At 40.7% G+C, this 22,075-nt stretch overlaps 1 protein-coding gene across 1 annotated transcript in view; it reads left to right on the forward strand.

Moving 5' to 3' along the window:
- The window catches only part of CADM2 (cell adhesion molecule 2), a 252,246-nt gene that overhangs the window by 156,957 nt on the left and 73,214 nt on the right, over positions 1-22,075 (forward strand). Inside the window, exon 7 of the mRNA XM_026652673.1 lies at positions 19,672-19,850. Coding sequence (XP_026508458.1) covers positions 19,672-19,850 — 179 coding nt within the window. The remainder of the gene's footprint in view (positions 1-19,671; positions 19,851-22,075) is intronic.

Raw genomic sequence — 22,075 nt, forward strand, 5'->3', positions numbered from 1 at the left:
AGGTTCGGGAGTGGGGCAGAGAAGTAACTTGTTTGGATTTCTTGAAGGTAAATGATCTTCCATGGACTAATGTGTTGTTTTTATGGCACACAGGTATAATTTCACTATGAGGTAAATTTAATATCTCTGAGGAGAAAATATATGAAAAAAGGAAATTAATTCTGAATTTGGAGATTAAAATATAAAGTATTATATATAAGGAATTAGGTAAGATTACTGAAAGAAATGAACAAGGTTAGAGGGAGAACTATTGGAAATTAAAAATAAAACATGCAACTCGAATGATGAAATGATTTTAATTGGAAAACTAGTAAGGGAATAATGCTGAGAAAGATGCATATTTTGTTCACACGTTTGCTTGACTATAGACCATTAGCAGGTTACTTATAGGTGCTTGGGGTGATAAAAAGAAATGAACAACCAACTTTGCACCATTTGACTTCATGTCTCATTGCTTTTAATCTGCATTGTGCTTTTACATGCTATGGTAATGGGTGCATAACAAATCAATTAACTAAATTAATGTATTATTCAGATACTACAGTGATGGGTGTCTGTTAATTATTATATATATGTAAGCAGAGTCAGGATGAGCTCTACCCTGACATCTAGTGGTGAGTTGTGGAAAATGACTTCAGGAGCTGATCTCGTTTGCATGTGCACACTCACCCCGCCTAGCATGATGGGACTGCTTGCCCAAATGATCACTTTGGCTGCTGTGGGATCCCCAGTCTCTTTGTTATTGGGGCAGAAGTAATAAAGGGTTGTTATCCTGGTTATGCGAAGCAAGGACAGTAGAACTGTACTTGGCATTTTATGACGGAGGGACTCGACCTCAACTAAGTAGCACTCGCTAGGCAAGGGACATGGGTTCCAAAGCCCAGTGAACGGAGAGAAGTTGGGGAAAGGTGTGTATACTGGGTAGTGTGGGCCCCTTCTGAGGGCCCTAAACACCACTTTGACCCCTCCTCTCTCCACTGTGTAATAACAGAGCTAATTTTGACTCCATTAGGAGTCTTGTTATATGCTGCAGAGCTTAAATCACTGATACTTAGATCTAAGCATTAGACTTTCTTTGGGTTAGTGGTTCTGAGTGTGCCAGCACTGGGGACCCCTACTAACAGCTGAAATCACTGAGAGCTGAAGTTACTGAGAGCTGTGTTAAGTGTGGGGGAGGGCTGAAGACATATTGGTGAGCGGCTAGCAGGACGGTTGGCGGAGAGGAGTGGCTAGCAGGACAGCTGGCAGAGAGGAGTGGCTAGCAGGACAGCTGGCAGAGAGGTGTGGCTAGCGGAGAGGAGTGTCCAGCAGGGCGGCTGGTGGAGAGGCGCGGCTAGTGGTGAAGACTGCAGCAGAACCCCATGGAGAGGTGTGGCAATCAGCCGTCGACCTGAGCAGCAGAGCATGTAAGATGCCCTCATACCTCCCCACACTTCTACCCAGGCTGGGAGGTAAACTCTGAACTTCTGAACTCTGGGAGCTGCACTGACCAACGACAGAAACTATGGGTGGGGTGACTGTTGGGTTACTAGACTTAAGACCCTGAGGAGACAAGCAGGTGAGGGATAGCTCAGTGGTTTGAGCATTGGCTTGCTAAACCCAGGGTTGTGAGTTCAATCCTTGAGGGGGCCATTTAGGGATCTGGGGCAAAATCAGTACCTGGTCCTGCTAGTGAAGGCAGGGGGCTGGAATCAATGACCTTTCAGGGTCCCTTCCAGTTCTATGTGATAGGTATATCTCCATATATATATTTATATTTTAGGGAGCTGGAGCAAATGACTTGTGAGTAGAGGCTGAGGGAACTGGGATTGTTTAGTCTGCAGAAGAGAAGAATGAGGGGGGATTTCATAGCTGATTTCAACTACCTGAAAGGGGGTTCCAAAGAGGATGGATCTAGACTGTTCTCAGTGGTACCAGATGACAGAACAAGGAGTAATGGTCTCAAGGTGCAGTGGGGGAGGTTTAGGTTGTATATTAGGAAAAAAACTTTTTCACTGGGAGGGTGCTGAAGCACTGGAATGGGTTACCTAGGGAGGTGGTGGAATCTCCTTCCTTAGAGGTTTTTAAGGTCAGGCTTGACAAAGCCTTGGCTGGGATGATTTAGTTGGGAATTGGTCCTGCTTTGAGCAGGGGGTTGGAGGTCCCTTCCAACCCTGATATTCTATGAAAAGAATACTGCCAAACTTACTTGGGGGTGGGTCTTCTGCTCATGGTTTGTGTTATGAATCCTGTTTGTGGTGCTTCCCCAACATAGTGCCACATTGTTTTTCTCCTTTATTAAAAAGGCTTTTGCTACACTCAGACTCTGTGCTTGCAAGAGGGGAAGTATTGGCTCTTAGAGGCTCCCAGGGGGATGGTATGTAATTGTCCCAGGTCACTGGGTGGGGGCTCGAGCTGGTTTTGCATTTTGTTATTGAAACAGAACCCCTAGAAATTGAACCCGGTCCTTGTTGCTGCCAAATCTGAAGGGCAGAAGGGTTACATATAAATAAATATGCACTTAGAACTTGCACTGACTACAGCTGGAGTTTGACCTATGTAATGATAGCATGACATGACACCTCTCAGTTGCCACCTTGGCATTCTGGATCCCACTGGTAATATCCACTCATTTGCTTCAAAGCAGAAGTCCATCATAGCCAAAAGACAATGAAAAATTATTGGTTGGTTCATCTTATGCAGAGTGGTTGTCAATAATGGCTAGCACCTTTGGAAATGAGAAATACATTCAATGTTAGAAATACCAAGAAAATATAAAATTCAATAAAGTTTTTTACTGACAAGCTGATTTCAGATATCTCATGACTTCTGTTCTATTACTTCTCTCATGACTATTAGAAAACTAATCTGCTAAATATTATCCATGGCAATTATGTTTGATGTTTCTATATATTTTATGTAGGACTGTGGAAAAGGAGGGAGCTATGTGTAGTATTTTTAGAAATATCATATGTCCCTTAGGTTATCTGTTTCATATTGACCTGCCTGACTGTGAGGAGCTAAATCAAAGGAAATGGTTAGGAGGAAGCCCACAAGAAATGAAACAATGGCAAAGAAAGCCACCTAGGGTCAACAGCTTCAAAGGAATAAAGTTAACAATGGCTGGGCCATCCGTTGGGAAGAAGCTACCTACCTGGAGTCAGCAAAATTATAGAGCTGTGTTCATGAGGCTGAAAGCCCGGGATCAAAGGGGATCCTAGACCTTAAAGATGCTGGCCTCAAAAAGTAGGGCGGGGAGTGGGTTGTCAGCCTGCTGACAGAGAGAGATAGAGACAGAAAACATGCTGTGAGCAAGAGAGTCTGCTTCTCCCAGCCAGAGACAGGGATTAGCTGGATTGAAGAGATTTTACAAAATAATTGCAAGGAAAGATTAAGGTGTAGGCAAACAGAACTCAGTTGGATCTATCAAATTAACAGGGTTTGGGGGAAGGCTGCGGCACAAAGATCCAGTCTGTGTGGTTGGACCACATGCTCCCACCTAGAAACAGGTGCAGGGAGACAGGCATGACACCTGTGAGGCACATTCGAGAGGGACAAAAGGGGTTTCAGGTGCAGCTTGCTCTGTAACCGTGACAAGGATAAGTTGTTCATTTGTTTTGCTTCCTGTTTTCTTCATTATAGAGTATGTTTTGTTTCATTTCCTTTTTTGTCGCTGTAAAAATGCTTCCCTCAGTGTATTATTCACTGTTTCTAAAAAAAACCAATGACTGTCACACTAATTTTAAGTTCCCTATTTTAAGTCTCTCTCTCTCTCTCGCCTTTTTCTTTTTTTAAAAGACTGCATCATTGCAACTTACTTTACCTGAAGGATTTATTTCTGCACATATTGTCTATTTGGCTGCAGGAGCCTGTCAAGTTTTTATGATATGAAAAAAGTATTTTGTTGCTACCTAGACTTTAATATATGTAGGCAATTTAATTTTTATATGTTCTGAACACTTTTCTGTATGTGGTGATAAATCTTTTCTGAATGTTTTAGGTCTTTTGAGAGGCTAGCAAGGTTTGAATAAAAATCAGAAAATGAAGGGTTTTTTTACTTGTATCTGTAGTTTTTGGAGTTGGACTCTGCATATTCCCATTCATGAGTTGGGCTGGCCGGTGCAGCCTAGACCGTGGAACCTTCTCCAATGATGCCCATTACAGCACTCATGTGCCTTATCCGACCCGCCCCACAGCAATCCGAAACATTCTGAGGATAAAGCTGTAAAAGGGGTATGACTCCCTCTGCTGCCACAGCACCTTCCACCGCTGCCTCAGAGATTTTACTTATTAGCAGGGATCCTAGTTTTCTGTGATTAAAACAAAATTCTCCACTAAAAAAGATAAAAATTTGCATTTTTCAGCAATTAAAATGAAGCACTGAACTTAGTTTCCCTAGCCACGACATATATAGGTATTAGTTGAACACAACGTTTTATTGAAATATTTACAGTTTTTAAGTAAGTTCAAAGCATTCCAGTGACATCAATCATTATAATAAAATAAAATTAATAGAATTGTGATTTCTATTTCTTACATATACCAAATACTTCTATGTCTGTAGTCTATATTTTTAGAAAATTGTTTTTTTTTAAATGCATAAAAAATAAAGTGAAAGTTGCTTTTATATTAACATTGCTCACTTTCTGAGTTAGTCCTAGAGGCTGAAGTGAAATTTCACATGCATTAAAACATAAACCCCTATACACCAAAAGCAGTCTATTGGAGTATGTTTAACTATGTAAATTTAAAGTGCATTCAAAAATCAACACGAGAGGGGGAAGTTGCGCACATTGAGTGACACTCATACTTTCAGTAAAATGTAGTTAATATATGTTTTTATTTTTTCACAAAACGTGAAAACTAAAGATTCTCTGTAAAAATGCCAATTTGGCATTTTTCCATAGTAATCAGATTTCTAGGATCCCTGCTTATTAGGACTCTGAGGAAGAGGGGAAGTTGGGTGGGAGTGTGAGTATGCAGAGTCCATCTTAAAAAACTCAGTTACAAGTACGTAACCTCAATTTCTTCATGCGTACTCTCAAGGGATGGTTTGGCAAACAGTAATCCAATCCTGGGGGAGGTACTCAGTGTCCTAATTAAATAGTGCTAGAAGTACAACCAACCCTACCAAACTGAGCATCAGCTCTAGCCGCTGGATCTAAAGCATAATGATTCAGAATTCCAGGTGGCAGTCCTATATATTTCCTGAACTGGAACATATCTGAATTAAGCTAGGGACATAGCCATTGCCCTAGTAGAATCTTATAACTTTCCAGAATACACTGTTCAACCTATTTGGAAATGGTTTGAGATGATACTGCTGGTCCTTATTATTTTTGGCATGAGAGAATCAAATTAGTGGATTTTTTACAAAATCTCTTAGTTCTAGTAAGATAATTGGCTAGGGCTTTTTTAGCATCTAAATTATGTAAGGTGTGGAGTCCCTCCTGTTACCGTATGGTCTAGGGTAGAAAACTGGTAGATTTATGTTTTGAGTCACATGGAATTCTGACACTATTTTAGGTAGAGACCCAAGGTCAGGTTTTAGAAATATCTTGTTTCTATGAAAAATAGTGAAAGGTGGGCACACCAAGAGGGCGTGTAATTCACTATCTCTCCTGGCTGACATTATAGCAATTATAAAGGCAACTATAATAGACAGATGAAATAACCAACTCTCTGCTAAGGCAGCTTTGAGTTGTGCTAAAGCTAAACTGAGATCCCATGCTGATACAGAGTCTTATACCAATGGGTACAGATTTGAAAGTCCCTTCAGGAACTTTTTAACTATATGATGTGTAAACACGGATACATTATCTATCAAATCATGATAAGCCAATTTAGCCACTAAGTGGACCTTTAGTAAAGAATATGATCCTCAGTCTTTAAGGTAGAGTAAGTATTACAGAATACATTGAATTGAAGTCTGTTCTGGATGATCTGTTTTGTTGTGCAATCCAGTTCACAAACCTCAACCACTTAGGAAGGTAACATTTGCTGATTGATTGTTTTCTAGCATTAGCTAGCACTTGCTGAACATCCACAGAAAAAGATTTTTCAGGGTTCACTAATATCCTGTAGTCCACACTATTAAATACAGAGACAGAGGATCTGGATGTAAAATCTTGCCGTGTTGCTGCAACAATAAGTCCAGTAATATTGGGAGCACCCTGTAAATGTCCTTCAACAAATGAAGTGGGTCCATGTACCACTGTGGCCTCAGCCAAGCTGAAGCAATTACAGTAATTCTCAATCTGTCCTGTCTGATTTTCCTTACTACCTTGTGTTTCAATGAGGGGGAAAGCGTACAGCAGACCCTTTCCCCAATTCAGCAGAAAGATAGCCAATATGGAATTCATGTCTTTTCCTGCCTTTAAACATGATAGGCAACACTTTTTGCAAGCAGTCACAAGTGTAGGTCTATATCTGCAAGATGTCAGATGTTGAAGATCTTGCATATCACTTCTTTATTGATCACTCATGCACCTGTGTCATATCTCTGTTCAGTTGATCCGCTAAGTCATTGTAGTCCTGTACCTGTCAAGAAAGGATGGCATAAATGTTATGCATGATGCACCAATTCCATAACTTGATTGCTTCACTATATAACTGGGACAAGTGAGCCCCTCCCGACTTGTTGACATAGTACATGTCAATTGTATTGTCCATTGCCATGTGAACTACCTTTCCTTTGATACGAAGAAGAAAAGATCTGAGAGCCAGATAAACGTCCCTCAGCTCTAGTAAATTTATAGGAAATATCTTCTCCTGAGAGTTCCAATGTCCTCAAACTTACAGAGAGTTTAAATGACCTCCCCAGCCACTGTTGGATGCTTCCAAAGTGATTGTCATGGATGTAGCTGGAGAATTGAATAATTTCCCCCTTAGAAAGAATATTTGCTCTCTGAGTCCACCATGACAAGGAATTCAGTACATTTTCTAGTATAGTTTTCTGCACTCTCGCTATACTGGATCTGTTGTTTACTGCCAACCAGTGCTATAGAATTCTCATTCTGAGTGTAAGGTGTAATATACACTGCTGATGCCAGTAGCTCCATAAGCTCTAGAAAAAAAAAATCACTGCCTACTCATTATACTGTTGATGCAGTATTCCTATTGTTGTGTGAAGTCTTGGAAATCTGTCTGCAGGGCAGAGCTTTTCTGGCAGATATGAGTCTTAGATTGCTCCTATGAATAGGACCCTCTGTGTGGGACATAAACATGACTACTTTACATTTATTAAGACCCAGGTCTTTGAAGAGGGGTGTTGTACATTGAATGTCCCTTGTCAGTTTTAGCAGCTGGCCACCTCAATATAAGTAGACGAACAAGCCCTGCTACAGCTGAGAGGTACTTTGTAAAGACTCTGGGCTCACTGTATTGAAAATGTCTCTGATCCACCATAAAATGGAGGTATTTCCGATGGCTTGGTCTTATAGCAATATGAAAATAATCATTCTTGTGATCAAGAGCTGCTAATCAATCTAGGGAAGAGAGGAAGACAATAATGGACACTAGTTTCAACAAGTGGCATTAGAATCTTCTGATAAAGGTGTTGAGCTTTCTTAAATCTAGAATTGGACAAAGTCCACTCTTGCTCTTTAGTATGAGGAAGTGTCTTGAATAAAAAAACCCAATCCCACAATTCTCTCAAAACTATCTCTATAGCTCCTGGGAGTAGAAGGACTGCACCTCTGTCATGCTCTCCTGAGAGGGATCCCTGAATAGGGAAGGTTGGATGAGGACAGGGTTGAATTGAATTTATACCCTTTTTCTAGAACTTCCACTTTACATTTGTTGATAAAGTGAGGCAGCTTGTTCCCCATTAAAGGGTGGGGGGGATTCATATAAATTGGTTTGCAGCTCCCAACACTCACTTCAGAATTGAAGCCTAAGGTTCCCAGAAGATGAGGAAGATAAAGTTTGTTTCCTTTTGTGTGTGGACAAAAAAGACTTCCCGCTGGCTTAACTGTTGCTTCTGAGGAAAATAGTCCGAGGAAGACAATGGAGGGTAAAATTACCTATGGTAGCTGAATGCAAAGGCAGAATTTCTTCTCCTACCAGAAGGAATTAAGCAAGGGATTTTGCATTAGACCTCATATTTTTTAGCTTCTCCAAAGCTTGTCTGTTTTATTACTAAACAAATCATTCCCTTCAATGGAGAGATCCTCTACTTTAAATTTAGTTTCTTTAGAAAGGAAGATGAACTCAACCTCAGGCATGTCTTCTTAAAGTAATAGCATATACTACTGCTCTGGCCAAAGAATTGAAGCATCAAATGAAGCCCTAAGACGATGTTTTGCTATGTTCTGGACCTCTGTTAAAATGGCGTTATCCTTTATGTTGATCTTCAGCTAGTACTAGGCCATCTTTTCCTATAGGTGAACCACCTGGTAGTTTGCTACCCTAATACCAAGGGAAGACAGAGAAAACACTTTTCTTCCTATTGCATCCCCTTTTTTATCCTCCATGTCATGTGGAGTGGAATGTGCTTGTTCATTTCTATGTCTTCTTGATAGCAGCTGCTACAATTAAAGAGTTAGGGCTTGGATGCATATAAAAATAAGAAAAAGCCTCATAAGGGAAGAGGTATATATCAGGCTTTTTGTAAACGGACTAACAAGAAGCTGGGGTATACTAAAAAGATTTGGCAGGTTGCAACAATCCATTCAATATGGGCAAAGAAACTTTATTCCTGGAAGGGGCCCCAAAAATGTCAAAAAACTGGATAGGAGGATTCTTTCATTGTCACAGAGGGCAGTTGTGAAGTCACTACCATTTCATGAAATTGCAGAGGATACTCTGAGGGAGAGGAAGCAGAAGTTATTCTGACATTTTCATTAGGAGATGAGTCTGTCTCTAGTTGCTGGTAACCCTCTGTACCGCTAACTCTTTTTTCCTCTTTGGATTGAGTATCGGGACCACTGTGGGAGAATAATCCCTGAAGGCAAGAGAGGGAGACTGGTCTGGGAAGCTCAGATCTGTTGTTTGAAAGCAACATTGATCCTAACTAAAGTGGGGGGGAGATTCAATACTACACATAGGAGACTCCGTAAATTCCCAGTAGGGTCATGCAGCCCAAGAAGGAACTCTTGCCAGTGTACACTCTCCGGTGTACATAACCAGGATAAGGACTCCATATCCAGGAATATATCTCATCTTTGGATTCAGTGCCTCCGGGTTGTTTAGGTCTATTTTGCTTTGCCTCTGAATGAGGATCCAACCTCTGATCTGTAATTAATGTGGTTAGAGATACTACCAGAGCCAGGAAGCATTCTTGTCATTGTCTTTGAAACTGGTGGTATAGTATTTTGTTTAGATTTCTCCCAGTAGATTGCTTTTACTTTTAGTCTGGGATCCCTCTGGATTCTGGACCTAACAACAGTGGCCATCCTTTCCTTAGCCATCATCTTCATTGCTGCAACAGACAAATCAGATGGCCTCTCATGTGGCTGTGCCCTTGAATCTGGTGCCAGTGCTGACAGAACCTAATAGGCTTTTTGTTTCAACAGATCTGATGCCCTGTGTCCTGATTATACACAGGCACTGGAGTTAGATCTGATGCCAATTTCAGGGTCTTCATTGGCACCTTGGTTATAGCAGATGCCAAGCTCAGATCACAAAGCCCTGGGCTTTGTTGTCTGCACATGTTGGATCCAACAGGCTTTATTGCGAATGCCTCCTGAAGTAAGAATACCTGTAATCTCTGTTTGTCCATGTACACGGTTGCCTGATTATTTAGTTGTTATTGATTATTATTGATTTCCAATTAATTCTAATTTAAAGAGCTGGGGGATAGTAGGATTTTAGTCCAGCACAACAGAATCAAGGTTATTAAGTTTAAGGTTCCTAACCAGATATTAGTATGCACAATGGTGACACTCACTGAGGGCAAAGCAAAGATTTAACCACTTTTATTAGCACAATTAGTAAAGACAGGAAAGCACCAAACCACATAAAAAGACAGCACAGATACAGAGTTAAGGTGATATTTTGTAACATTCCTCATACATGTGCTCATATACTCACACCCTTCCTTGGGGATCTGGGGGTAAGAGACTATGGTCCAGCCCTGTTTCTGGCATGCCCAATGATGGTCTGTCCTATTATATGGCCTAGGGGGCTGTCATGAATATTAATTCAAATGCTTAGCCTCCCTTGTCCATATCTAACCTCCTCACACTAATGATGTTTGGGTTAGTATATTAATGATTTCAACTAATTATCAAATACATCAATTAATTGCCAAGACAAGTTCATGCTTAAACATTTGCCAACATTTTATCCTAAAATATTCAAGCCTAGTATCCATAGGTGCTGGAACTATGGGTGCTGGGGATTCTGCCGCACACCCTGGCTTGAAGTGTGTGACATTCCAACTCATACAGAACATAAGAATGGCCGTACTGGGTCAGACCAAAGGTCCATCCAGCCCAGTATCCTGTCTACTGACAGTGGCCAATGCCAAGGTGCCCCAGAGGGAGTGAACCTAACAGGTAATGATCAAGTGATCTCTCTCCTGTTGTCCATCACCACCGTCTGACAAACAGAGGCTAGGGACACCGATCCTTACCTATCCTGGCTAATAGCCATTAATGAACTTAACCTCTATGAATGTGTCCAGTTCTCTTTTAAAGGCTGTTATAGTCCTAGCCTTCACAACCTCCTCAGGCAAGGAGTTCCACAAGTTAACTGTGCGCTGTGTGAAGAAGAACTTCCTTTTATTTGTTTTAAACTTGGTGCCCATTAATACAGGGTTTATAGTTTGGTTCAATGGCTCTCTGCACCCCCTTTATATAAATTGTTCCAGTACCCCTGCTAGTATCAGTTCAATGTTCATGTGGTTACCTGGCATAAATTTCTGCCTTAAACACCTTTCCTAGTTCTCCAAAACTCAGAGTGACTGTTGGGCCATTTTTGTGTGCCAAAGTTTTGTGTGCTTTATGCTAACTGCTTAGCTAATGTCTTACAGGATACAGCCCTGTAGGTTCCTTTGTGTTTTTGCTGAGTAAAATAAAATGCTACAGCTAGCTCTGTGGGCTACTGCGCTCTTGAAGTGAACTTACAGCAGACAGAGCATCTGGAACAATTTATCAGGGTCATGGTGGATTCTCCATCAATTAAAATGTTTAAATCAAAATTGGATGGTCTGGGAATTAATTTGGGGAAGTTCTATGGCTTGTGTTATACAGGGGGTCAGACTAGATTATCATAATGGTCCCTTCTGGCCTTGGAATCTATGAATCTGTGGATGTAGAGGGTCCCTCACCTAGACATGCCCCTTACATGGGCATCTGTCGCTGGAAATACCACTGGACAGCAAGCACATCTTTTTAAGTCTGATCTTCTCTTCTTCACATTCACCATCAGAATTTTGATGGCACAGAGATTATCATGCTAACTCTAATTAACTAACTATCACTAACTAACAAACACCAACTTTAATAACTAATAATTATCTACTGGCACTTAAAAGTAGTAAGGCTCTGGATCCAAGAGAAGTGCACTTCCGGGTGATGGTGCAGTTGGCAGGGACTGAGGTCCCATGCTCCCTTTTATATGATCACCTTCATAATGTTCAACAAAACTGAGGGGAGAAGCAGAAGGCATGTGAGCAGTGTAACAGGCACCCTTGGGAGAAGATTCCAAGGTCCAGGCTGCACCGGCCAGTGCAACCCCTGAGTGGTAATATGCAGAGAACGTTCCAAAAAGCAGAGAATTTAGTTTGTTCTTGACTAAGTTTGGGGGGAATATAAATCCTACAATGGTCTCTCCAGGTCTGAAATATTATCCCTCTCTTTCCAAAATGTGCAATATTCCCCTCATAAATCTATGTTCCCCCAGCTTTTCACAAAAGTATGGAGCATGTGGCTGTTGACATTTTCTGCCAGATTAATGCCCCCAAACTGGCAACACAGCTCACCAGACTGGTCAAAATATCTACAACACAGGAAATTCCCTCAGGCAGTAAGTTTTGGTGGTGGTGAATTGAAGAACCAGAAAAGCCAGACTCAGGATATGGTTGATAGAGGTAAAATTAATGAAGAGTGGAAGCAATCATTCTGCTAAAATGATTGCAAAGGTTATACTGGAACTTCAACCGAAAGTGATATGGTAAGCATAGTAGAGCTCTTTCCCTTGTTCATCAAAGAATTCTGACTGGAGATCTATATTAAGGACTTCATAGAATACAAGTGCACTGCTATTTGAAGGATTTAGTCATAATCCCAGGGAAGAATAGACAAAATATTTGGGAACTAATTTACTTGGTTTGTTAACATTGTGCAAATCCTTCTTATATCCTCCTTATTCTTATCCACACTGACTAAGCAATCTTGACAGGATTTTAGGATATCCAGATGGGGATGAGTGGTAACATCCTAAGGGACTGTTCCAGCAAACATTTATTACTACACACGTGCTGCAATAAATTGTCTCATTGAAATGAAAAGCACTACTCATGGCAGTCAAGATTACAATGATTGCTGGATTGTGCTCTAAGGTGATAGAAATACAGTCACAGAGTGACCTCCCTTTACACAGAAGTCCAGAAAAAGGTAACGAAAGTGATGAAAAGCAAAGAAGGCCTTCTATATGAGAGAGGATTAAAATGATTGTGTCTACTCAGTTCAGAGGGAAGATAAATTAGAGGCAACAGGATAAACCTATGTACTATTCCTAAATACTGGGTACATTTACACAGCACGCTCTGCCCTCCTCCTCTCCCCCCGCCCCCTGCGCCCACCACGGCAGCAAGTCTCCGATACAGTCCAACTGACTCGGGCTAGTGGGGCTCGCACTGCAGTGCTAAAAATAGCAGTGAAGCTGTTGGAGTTTGGGCTTTAGCTGGAGCTTGGGCTCTGAGACCCAGTGAGAGGGAGGATCTCAGAGCCTGGGCTCCATCCCTGGCCCTGCATATCTACACTGCTGTTTTTAGCACTGCAGCACGCGCCCAAGTCAATTGACCCAGGCTCTGAGATGCACTGCTGTGGGGGTTTTTTGTTTGTTTTGTTTTTTTTGCTGTGTAAACACACCCAACGACTATGTTCAGTGGAGATAAGGTTGAGAGTATACATCAGTAATTTAGGGTTTAAGTTAAATTAGAGATGTTGTAATTACCCCCAAACCAAGCATTAAAAACCCAGTGCTTTGATCTCAGGTTCAAGTGGGTAAGGAACCAAGAAATCAAATATCTTGATTTTAAGATGTTTTGTAATTTTTAAGGCCCCAGTTCAGCAAAGGACTAAGATAACAGAAATGCAGTTCAAATAAGACCTTGTTTTATGCAGAAGATACAAAAAAGGCAACAAAAATGATTAAAAGCATAGAAGCTTTCCAAATGAAAGAGGATTAAAATGATTGCTTACATCCCATTGATTTCAATAGATCTTAAACACGCTTAATTTCTTTTCTGAATCACGGCCTTAGTCTACCCATGTATTACCAATACAGTCAGAATACTTTTTAATTATTATTTTGAATGTATTTCACTTCATCCTTAAAGTTATCTCTTCTTTTTGGTTTGTGAGCTTCATAGTCAGAAAAGGATTTCTCCTTCTTATACCATTCTATGTTAAGTTACTCACTGTTATTTCACACGACAATACTCATGTTCTCTGTGGAACCTCATATCAGACTTGATGTACTCACTGCTGTTCCATTTAAGTTTGCAGAAAGGAACTGCAGTATCTCTTGCTGTTTAAATCAACTTTTGAGCCTGACTTAGTCAGAGAAGACTATTCTTCATTTACACCAAGAAATCAGATTCTGTCTGGATGTCAATTAATGAAAGCCTATGGACTTTTTTTTATTAGTTCTAAATTCAAATTATATAAAAATCTAAGCCCACTTAGCAGTTGTTTAGTGATATCACAGAGCTTGGGCTTTTTTGTATTGATTGGTAATGTGTAGACTATTTTAATTTATTTGTGATTAGTAACCTCAGTTTCTTGCTGTGAACTGTAGTGCTAATAGTCTACTTTGGAAGTCTGTATGCAAAGCACAATTAGTAAAAGCAGCACTTAGCTAGACCATGATATTCCTTTATCTATTTTCTAATACTTTATCATATCTTAGTTATTTTGTTGCAAATACACCTGGTTTTGCTTTAAACCAAATCCTTTTTTATACAGTCATATTAATTGAATCTACTCTATGTATAACAAATGAGGTGTCTTCTGTTGAATTCATTTATGAGGTAACTGTTGAATGCAAAGCTTTCAGTCTCTGCAGATGTTGTAAACCTTGAAAGAGCAGCTTGAGCTGAAAGATGTCAGAAGTGTAGTATTCCTTGGACCACCTACCGGTTTGTCTACATGACAAAATGTTAGAACAGAGGTCTCCAAACTGTGGGGCATGCCCTCCTAGGGAGTGCCACCCAGCCCCGCTCTGCTCTGGCTCTGCCCCGAGCCCCCACACCCAGGGCCTTGGCTCCTGACCGCAGCTCTGCACCTGGCCCTGGCCTGCCCACAGCTGCAGCCCCAGCTGTGGCCCTGTTACCTCTGTCTGCGTCCCCCACCCCCGGAACCGCAGCCCCACTCCCAGCCTCAGGAAGGGTAAGGTGGGACATTACCCTGAAAATTTTGGGGACCACTGTGTTAGAATGTGGCCTGAAGCACTGGGTTAGCTGACGTGATATTTACCCCCACGTATTTGACTATTGTTCACTAGGACAAATTGTTCTCAGCATCATATCAGTTAATTGTGATTAAACCATTAAGTGCAAGTAATCACAAATAGCTGGCATAGTGATGAACACCATTTGTCCTAGTCTACAATAACCACATTGCCATAGTCAGCATCACGTCAGCTAATTCATATATTCCCAAACGTGTTCAAACATGCTAAAATTATGTAGTGTACCCTATATATTTTCTTATATATATGCACAGTATTGGGTGCATACGTTTGTCTGATACTATGGAATATTAAAGATGTGTCCTCAAATTGGGGATATTTCCCCCTCACAAAATGTTTAGTGGGAAAGAGAGTCCCTCCGCTTGGAACATCATCCAACATAAAAAAATATAGCCACCTCGTCAATACAAGATTATAATAATTCACTCTTGGCTCTCTAATGAATTGTATAAACACTATTTATTAAGACATAACAAGGCCCCTGGACGTAAATATAGCCAAGCATTCACTTGATGGCTATTTGTGGTCCTAGGGGTTTTCTATCTAATTTAAATGAAGAGTTTTACTTCTGTAAATTATTGTTATAAAGAAGCTGCTTAAAAATGCATTTTATGAAAGCAGTGATGTACATTCTGGCAGAAACACTTCAGAGTTGCTGCTCTTGGGAATGTAACCTCTCAGTAAATTTGTAAATGAAATACAATGAGGAGTGTGATAAAAAATTGTACTGATCAGCCTTTGTTAGCAAATTATAACAAATCAGATTTCCACACTTTCCCTTTACATATTGGGATAGGCTGGTCACTTACATATAAAGGCCATTATACAGGGAGTCCTTGGACTTATGACACAATTCGTTCCTCAGAATTGCATTGTAAGTCGAAAGCACTTTTCCCATAGGAATCAATGGTATGAAGGGGGATTGGTTTCTGAACCAAGGCTTGATACTATTTTCACCACAATAACCCAGATTTTTGTACTAAATGAATTATAGATGACTAATGTTGCAACATCAATGTATTTACTGTACACTGTATTTTGTAAATCACATTCAAGTAAACATATAAACTCACATATGCTGCTCAGAATGCCGGCAACACAGGCTCAGAAAACCAGGGATAATGGCAGAAATGCTAAGCCTCAGCCAATCACTGTTCAAGCTTACTGATTGGCTGAGCTCGGGGCCGGGAGCCAATAAAAAACAAGCGGCAACCCTACTTGGCAAAAAGCTATCTTGCTGCCTCAAAGCAACTCAGAAGTGACCCCCTTCAAGCTCCATACCAGTATAACGCAACCAGGAAGTGATTTCAAGCGAACTTTATGCAAATCAAGTGACCTAAGGGCGAAAGAAGCATCATAGGGGCGAAACGGGCAGTCAATTGAAAAGCGCTGTAAGTGACGTCCAACGTAAGTCAGGCATCATAAGTCTGAGGACTCTCTGTATTACTGTGTATATTAACATAAGGGATAGAAATATTTTTGTTTGTATATTTAGGCCCTGTATATTTAAGTATCCTCATTAAAGAAGCATGCTGAAGCATGCACTTAACTTAAAGCACATGTTTAATACCCATTTAAGTCAATGGTACTTAAGCATGTGCTTAAAACTAAGCACATACTCATGTGATTTCCTGAATAAGGACGAATTTAAGCATGTGCTCCAGTGTTTTCTTGAATCAATGTCCCAATGAGCATTTGATCTGGACAGTAAATCCAAATCAGATTAAACAAGACTTCAGCAAACTATCACAAGGGTAATTACTACAGTTAATAGAAAAAGCTTCATTTTCTCATAAAGAGCACAAATAATTTAAATTCTACTAAACAGGAATGCTATTTGCTATGGGTGAGGGGGCATTTGTCCCACTCCCTATCCTGAATTTTCATAACTCCTTGCCAGGTGTCTGCCCTGGGTCTGCAGGGGCTGCTGTGGGGTGGGGCAGGATGGGCCAGAGCACCTAATTGTCAGCTTATCAGCACTGCTCTCCCCATTGGCAGGACAGGCAGCAGCAGCAGCACCCTGGGTTGAAGCAAGCTAGGCCCCAATCCCTGCCCAGAGCCCACCTCTTACTCCCCAGGATAGTACCAGCACCCCACCTTACTCTGGGATAGGACCAGCTCACTAACTCCTCCTGCACCCACGAGCAGCTGCGGGCTCAGCGGGGAGGCAGAAGCGGGAATACTGACACAACATTGCCCCTACCACCAGAATGTTTCTGAAACAATGCCCCTGCTACTAAATTAGGTGAAGATTTTCATGAAGAAGTTGTTTAAACACCAGGCTATAACATCATTCTCACACTCACTCTCTGTCCCAATGACTGTTCAATTATTTATCGAAAGTGGGACAGTTAAAACAGGACACCACTGAGAGAGACTCACCTCAGAATATCCCATAGCCCAGAAGCTAGGGCACTCACCTGAGAGGTGGCATATCCCTGTTCAAATCCCTTCTCCTGTTCATGCAGAGGGTCTCCCACATTCTGGATGTGTACACTAGTCACTGAGCTAAATGTTATGAGGCGCTCCTCCATCATCATCACCTCTGACAAGAAGCACCTAACTCCAGCAGAGGGTTCACGGCTGTGAATTCCAAGTGGGGATAAGCGCCTCCCTGCAGCCTGGACGTAGGTATCTATCTTCCTGAGAGGGGCAAAGCTTGCCACACACCCCTTGTCTTAACATTCTGCCATTGGCTAGTTTAGCTGGCGCCACGCTCAGCATGCTGCGTTTTGTAAATCCCATTTTTAGGCACCTATATCTCCCTATTCACTCTATAGGGAGCAGAGGTGCCAAACTTTTAGGCTTTTGTAAATCCCAGTGATTTTCTGAAAGTTAGGCCTTGTGATGTTTACCACAACTCAATCCCTAAATGCTGAATTCCTAACAGCTATTTTATTCTGTTTAATTATTTGATCATATAGCTAAATGCATTGATATGAAAATAAAAACATAAAAGGCCAAATTCTGCTCTCAGGTACATAAGTACAAGTTTGGAATGATTCTTGATTAATTGCGTTCACTCTAGGTATTCACCTGAGTGAATGAGTGTCTACTTTGGCCTATAACAGGGGTTCTCAAACTGGGAGTCGGGACCCCTCAGGGGTTCGCGAGGTTATTATATGGGGGGTCACGAGCTGTCAGCCTCCACCCTAAACCCTGCTTTGCCTCCAGCATTTATAATGATGTTAAATATATAAAAAAGTGTTTTTAATTTATAAGAGGGGTCACACTCAGAGGCTTGCTATGTGAAAGGGGTCACCAGTACAAAAGTTTGAGAACCACTGGCCTATAACATACAAACCTACTGGATATCATCAGCACAGCCGTAATTCATTGATTTGGAAACAGCTATGATGTTGCACAGAGAGATATTCATGAAGAAGTGGAAACTGACTCTGCTTATGTAAACACCTTCACCATTAGGGATGTCTCACTGACTGTAGGCAGCCTGGATACTCTCTAGTGGAGAGTCAGGTATCAAATGGCAACATGAAAGTCGCTAGGAATGAATGCAAGGCTGCAGTTTCTCCTTTCCACTTTGTTCTCATCTTGGCTGGGATGGTAATCATTGCTCAGGTTTGTCTGTTTCCTTAGACTTGGTTCATATAATCAGATGCATGTTCAACATGTTGGATGGTCTCTGAGGTACATCTTGCTTTATTGATTAGCATCTCAGATCCTCAGGTAAATCTGGTCTCTAGCTGTTCAGTATTCAGCAAGCAAACCTCTCATTCCTTTCCCATCATAGAGATATTTATAACTCCTCGTTTGCAATTCCACACAGGTGATTTTAGGCTGAAAATCGGTCATTTTTCTTTTCCCCCTGTGGGAAATTTCAGCTTCTTAGGATGGAATCAAAAACGGAAAGTTTTCAGCTGAAAACTGAAATTGTTAATTAGGAAATGCCACCACAGAGCCTTATGTCAGCTGTATTTCAGGCACCTCATGTCCCCTTTCTCCTCTGTGTGCTGAGGTCCCTAGCTGGATTACAACTCTCATGATGTACTATGGTGGCAGTTAAAGAAAAGACATTAACAGGACCACATTATCTTAATCTCTTTTGCTCTATTTGGATTTCTCAGCCTCTTTGTGAAGATAATTTCCTAACCTTGCTAATAAAACATTAAGGAAACATTTATTTCTGCTAACTTTGCTAATGATGACCCCTTATTTCCAAGACGCAGGACCATTGTTCCTACACTACCAATGTCTTGTGATGATAGAAGTGTCATGCTTTTAACAGATGAGTGGGGGTGGAGGTTATTTTGGCTTCTGGCAAAACTTATCTACAAAACCAAATTTAAATTAAAACAGGCCAATTAGAGTTGGTTATGCTTGGTTCAGGAAACTCACTGAACACAGTAAAGTCCACTTGGGATTAATGCGTGTTGTCCAAGCAATTTGAACATCCAGCCACTTCCCGAAACTTAAGGTTTTCTTGCAGAATCATTTTGTCAAAACTCTCTTGAATGTCCAAATGCCCTCCTCACATTATTTGTGGTTTCTCATTCCTTCATCTGATGACGCCTCATAATGTCCTGACAAACCCTTCATATTCTCCCAGGGGCTTACCTTCTTTTCCAATGGTACCCTTTAGGAAGAGCTGCTGGGCCACTTAGCCATAGGGAAAGACAAACATATTGGGCTTTTTATGATTAGTGTATCATAACCACCTATGGTTACATTTTTGAACATGTGGGTGTAGTACCAGCTTATGAGGGGTACACTTAACTACACAGACTACCCTTTGCATAGTAATATTGCAGGTGTATTATATGATAAGTACCACCCATTCTGGAGTGGCATCTCGTTTGAACACATGGATTGGCTGACATGACAGTGTCACTTCCAAAGTAATATAGAAGACAGTGTTTGGGGTCCAATATACATGCAGTACCAAAAATTCAAGTAATTGAGGGATATTCCTTGGTAGCTGATAAATGGTGCATCCCACTGCTCATCTATCTCTAATGCTGTTGTCTGAGTGTTTTATATGCTACACTATATGTTACATATAACTGATACAGTTTGTTGATTTGGATCCAATAGGCCGGAACCAGTATTGTGGACAAAGGATGGCGGAGAACTACCAGATCCAGAGAGAATGGTTGTCAATGGTAGGGACCTAAGAATTAGTTTCCTAAACAAAACGGACAATGGTACATATCGATGTGAAGCAACAAACCCTATTGGCCAAAACAGCACAGAGTATGTCCTGATTGTACATGGTGAGTACATCTCTTTAAATTCAGTAAGGGAGAGTACCTTGATTAATATTAGAAATTTTTGTTTCAACCAACTATAAGCAAGTGATAAAGAACACATGAAAGAACGACAAGAAAAAATTAAAAGTGCAATTATTCTTTTCGGAGCGCCATCTACTAGTAAGCAACAGGCTGACTTCCTTTTATTAGTAGGAGTCTAATAAATTTTGTACACCGTATATCTTTCAAATATGTGTGGAGAACCCCTTGCTAATTAAGCAACAGGCAAAAATGTCTTTGAGAGTATACTGGGAACTGTTTTATACATAATTGCATCCATAAAACATGGTGTTTAGATATAACTGTCTATGAGTGGCTAGGTCACATATAAACAAAAACCAAGAAGTACAAGGCAGTTGCTATTTATTTTATAAACCATTCAAGACAGAATACTAAAAATAAATGATAGCCTAGTGCAGAGCACTCTCAACTCCCAATGTAAGCTGAAGGTCTTGCATCACCCCAGAGACTCAGGCCCTATGTTAAAAATCACCCCCCAAATTGTCTAGTATCACAAGTTCATAATACTTATTTAATAAAATGGCCTGGTTCTCACTTAATTATGATTGTTTTGTTTTGCCTGATTTGTCTTGATGCTTCATGTCAAAAGAATAAAGGCCTTAATATTAAGTGTGAAATAGCTTGATGCAACAAAAGTACAGTAGAAGCCATTATAAGAGTCAGCATTTGGCAGCTGTTACCACACCGTTACCACAGATCTCCACCATTTAAATCTGTTACTTCAGACAATCCTGTGTGGTAACTGCTGGAAAATGGTGACTCCTACAGTCTGGATGTGAACCCAGATCTCAGAGGTGAGATGAGTTCATTAACTCCATTGCAACACCTGTTGCAATCCTTTTTTTTTTTCTAGCTTTTATACATGGGCAACTTTTTAAGAACCACCGCAAAATAAAAGGAAACACTTTTTAAGGTGAGTCTCAGACTGTAAAAGAGTCATTGGCATGAGAAATATGAAGTCTATTTCCTCCTTATAAGTCATTCAAGTGGAACAAATATATATGTTACTCTGGTGTTTGCAAGCTAGCCAACAGCATGATTCACTTGAAGTGCCAAATTACCTTTAGGTAAGTTTGGCAGTTAACATATTTATAATAAATATTTCTCTAAGCATTTTGTAATTAGTCATTTTCTGTCTCCGTTATTGAACTATAACTTATCAAAACACCCCCTGGATTAATACTGTTCATGCTGCTGAAGTTCATCATTAGTTTACCTAGTAATGATGGGCTCTTTAGACCACTGAGGCTCCACTGCTGAGGATTACTATGTTGAAAAAACAACAAAACTAACAAAAACCACCACCCTCAAACCTCCACTTATGTTGATTACCACAAAATATTTCCCCTTTTAAATCCTGTAGGTAATGGTTTATTAGTTGTTGGCTGCATACACAAAGTGTTACTGTCTCTCTTTGATGGACTGACAGTTTTCCAAAACCCACCAACTGTTGAAATCTGGGTGGTCTCTGTATTTTGTCAGAGGTATTAAAGTGATAATTTGGGAGAAGTTGACACTTTTTATCTCTTACATCATGGTTACTTTTACATTAGCTATGGCCATTTAATATACCTACACCTCTACCCCGATATAACGCGACCCGATATAACACGAATTTGGATATAACGCGGTAAAGCAGTGCTCCGGGGGGGGGTGGGGGGGGGCTGCGAGCTCCAGCGGATCAAAGCAAGTTCAATATAACGCGGTTTCACATATAACGCGGTAAGATTTTTTGACTCCCGGGGACAGTGTTATATCGGGGTAGAGGTGTATAAGGAAGAATATTTGATGATCAGCTGCCTTGTGTCTTTCACTTCCAATCAGTTGCATGCACCCTACTGATCTGATTACAACTTGATGGCAGTCTCTAAAATCATTCATTATCAAGATGCCATTCTGCTGTGTGTGACAGCACATTATGCATTTTATCTCATTTAACTTTAACATTGCTGACAATGTCTGTTATGGATACTGGAGCTTTCCTTAATTGCATTCAAGCAAATCTAGCATTAGAACTACATAAGGTAATTTGGCTTCCTAGAACTCAGTAACATTGGAAGTTGTATGACCGAGAATGCAGTGATGTTTGCTATTAATAACCTGTTCCATACTGGAGTTATAAAGCCTCTGCTGTGAATGAGAGGTTGGGATTAATTATTTAATTATAG

Source organism: Terrapene carolina, unplaced genomic scaffold, assembly GCF_002925995.2.
Source record: "Terrapene carolina triunguis isolate 2854851 unplaced genomic scaffold, T_m_triunguis-2.0 Scaffold38, whole genome shotgun sequence".
NCBI lineage: Eukaryota > Metazoa > Chordata > Testudines > Emydidae > Terrapene > Terrapene triunguis.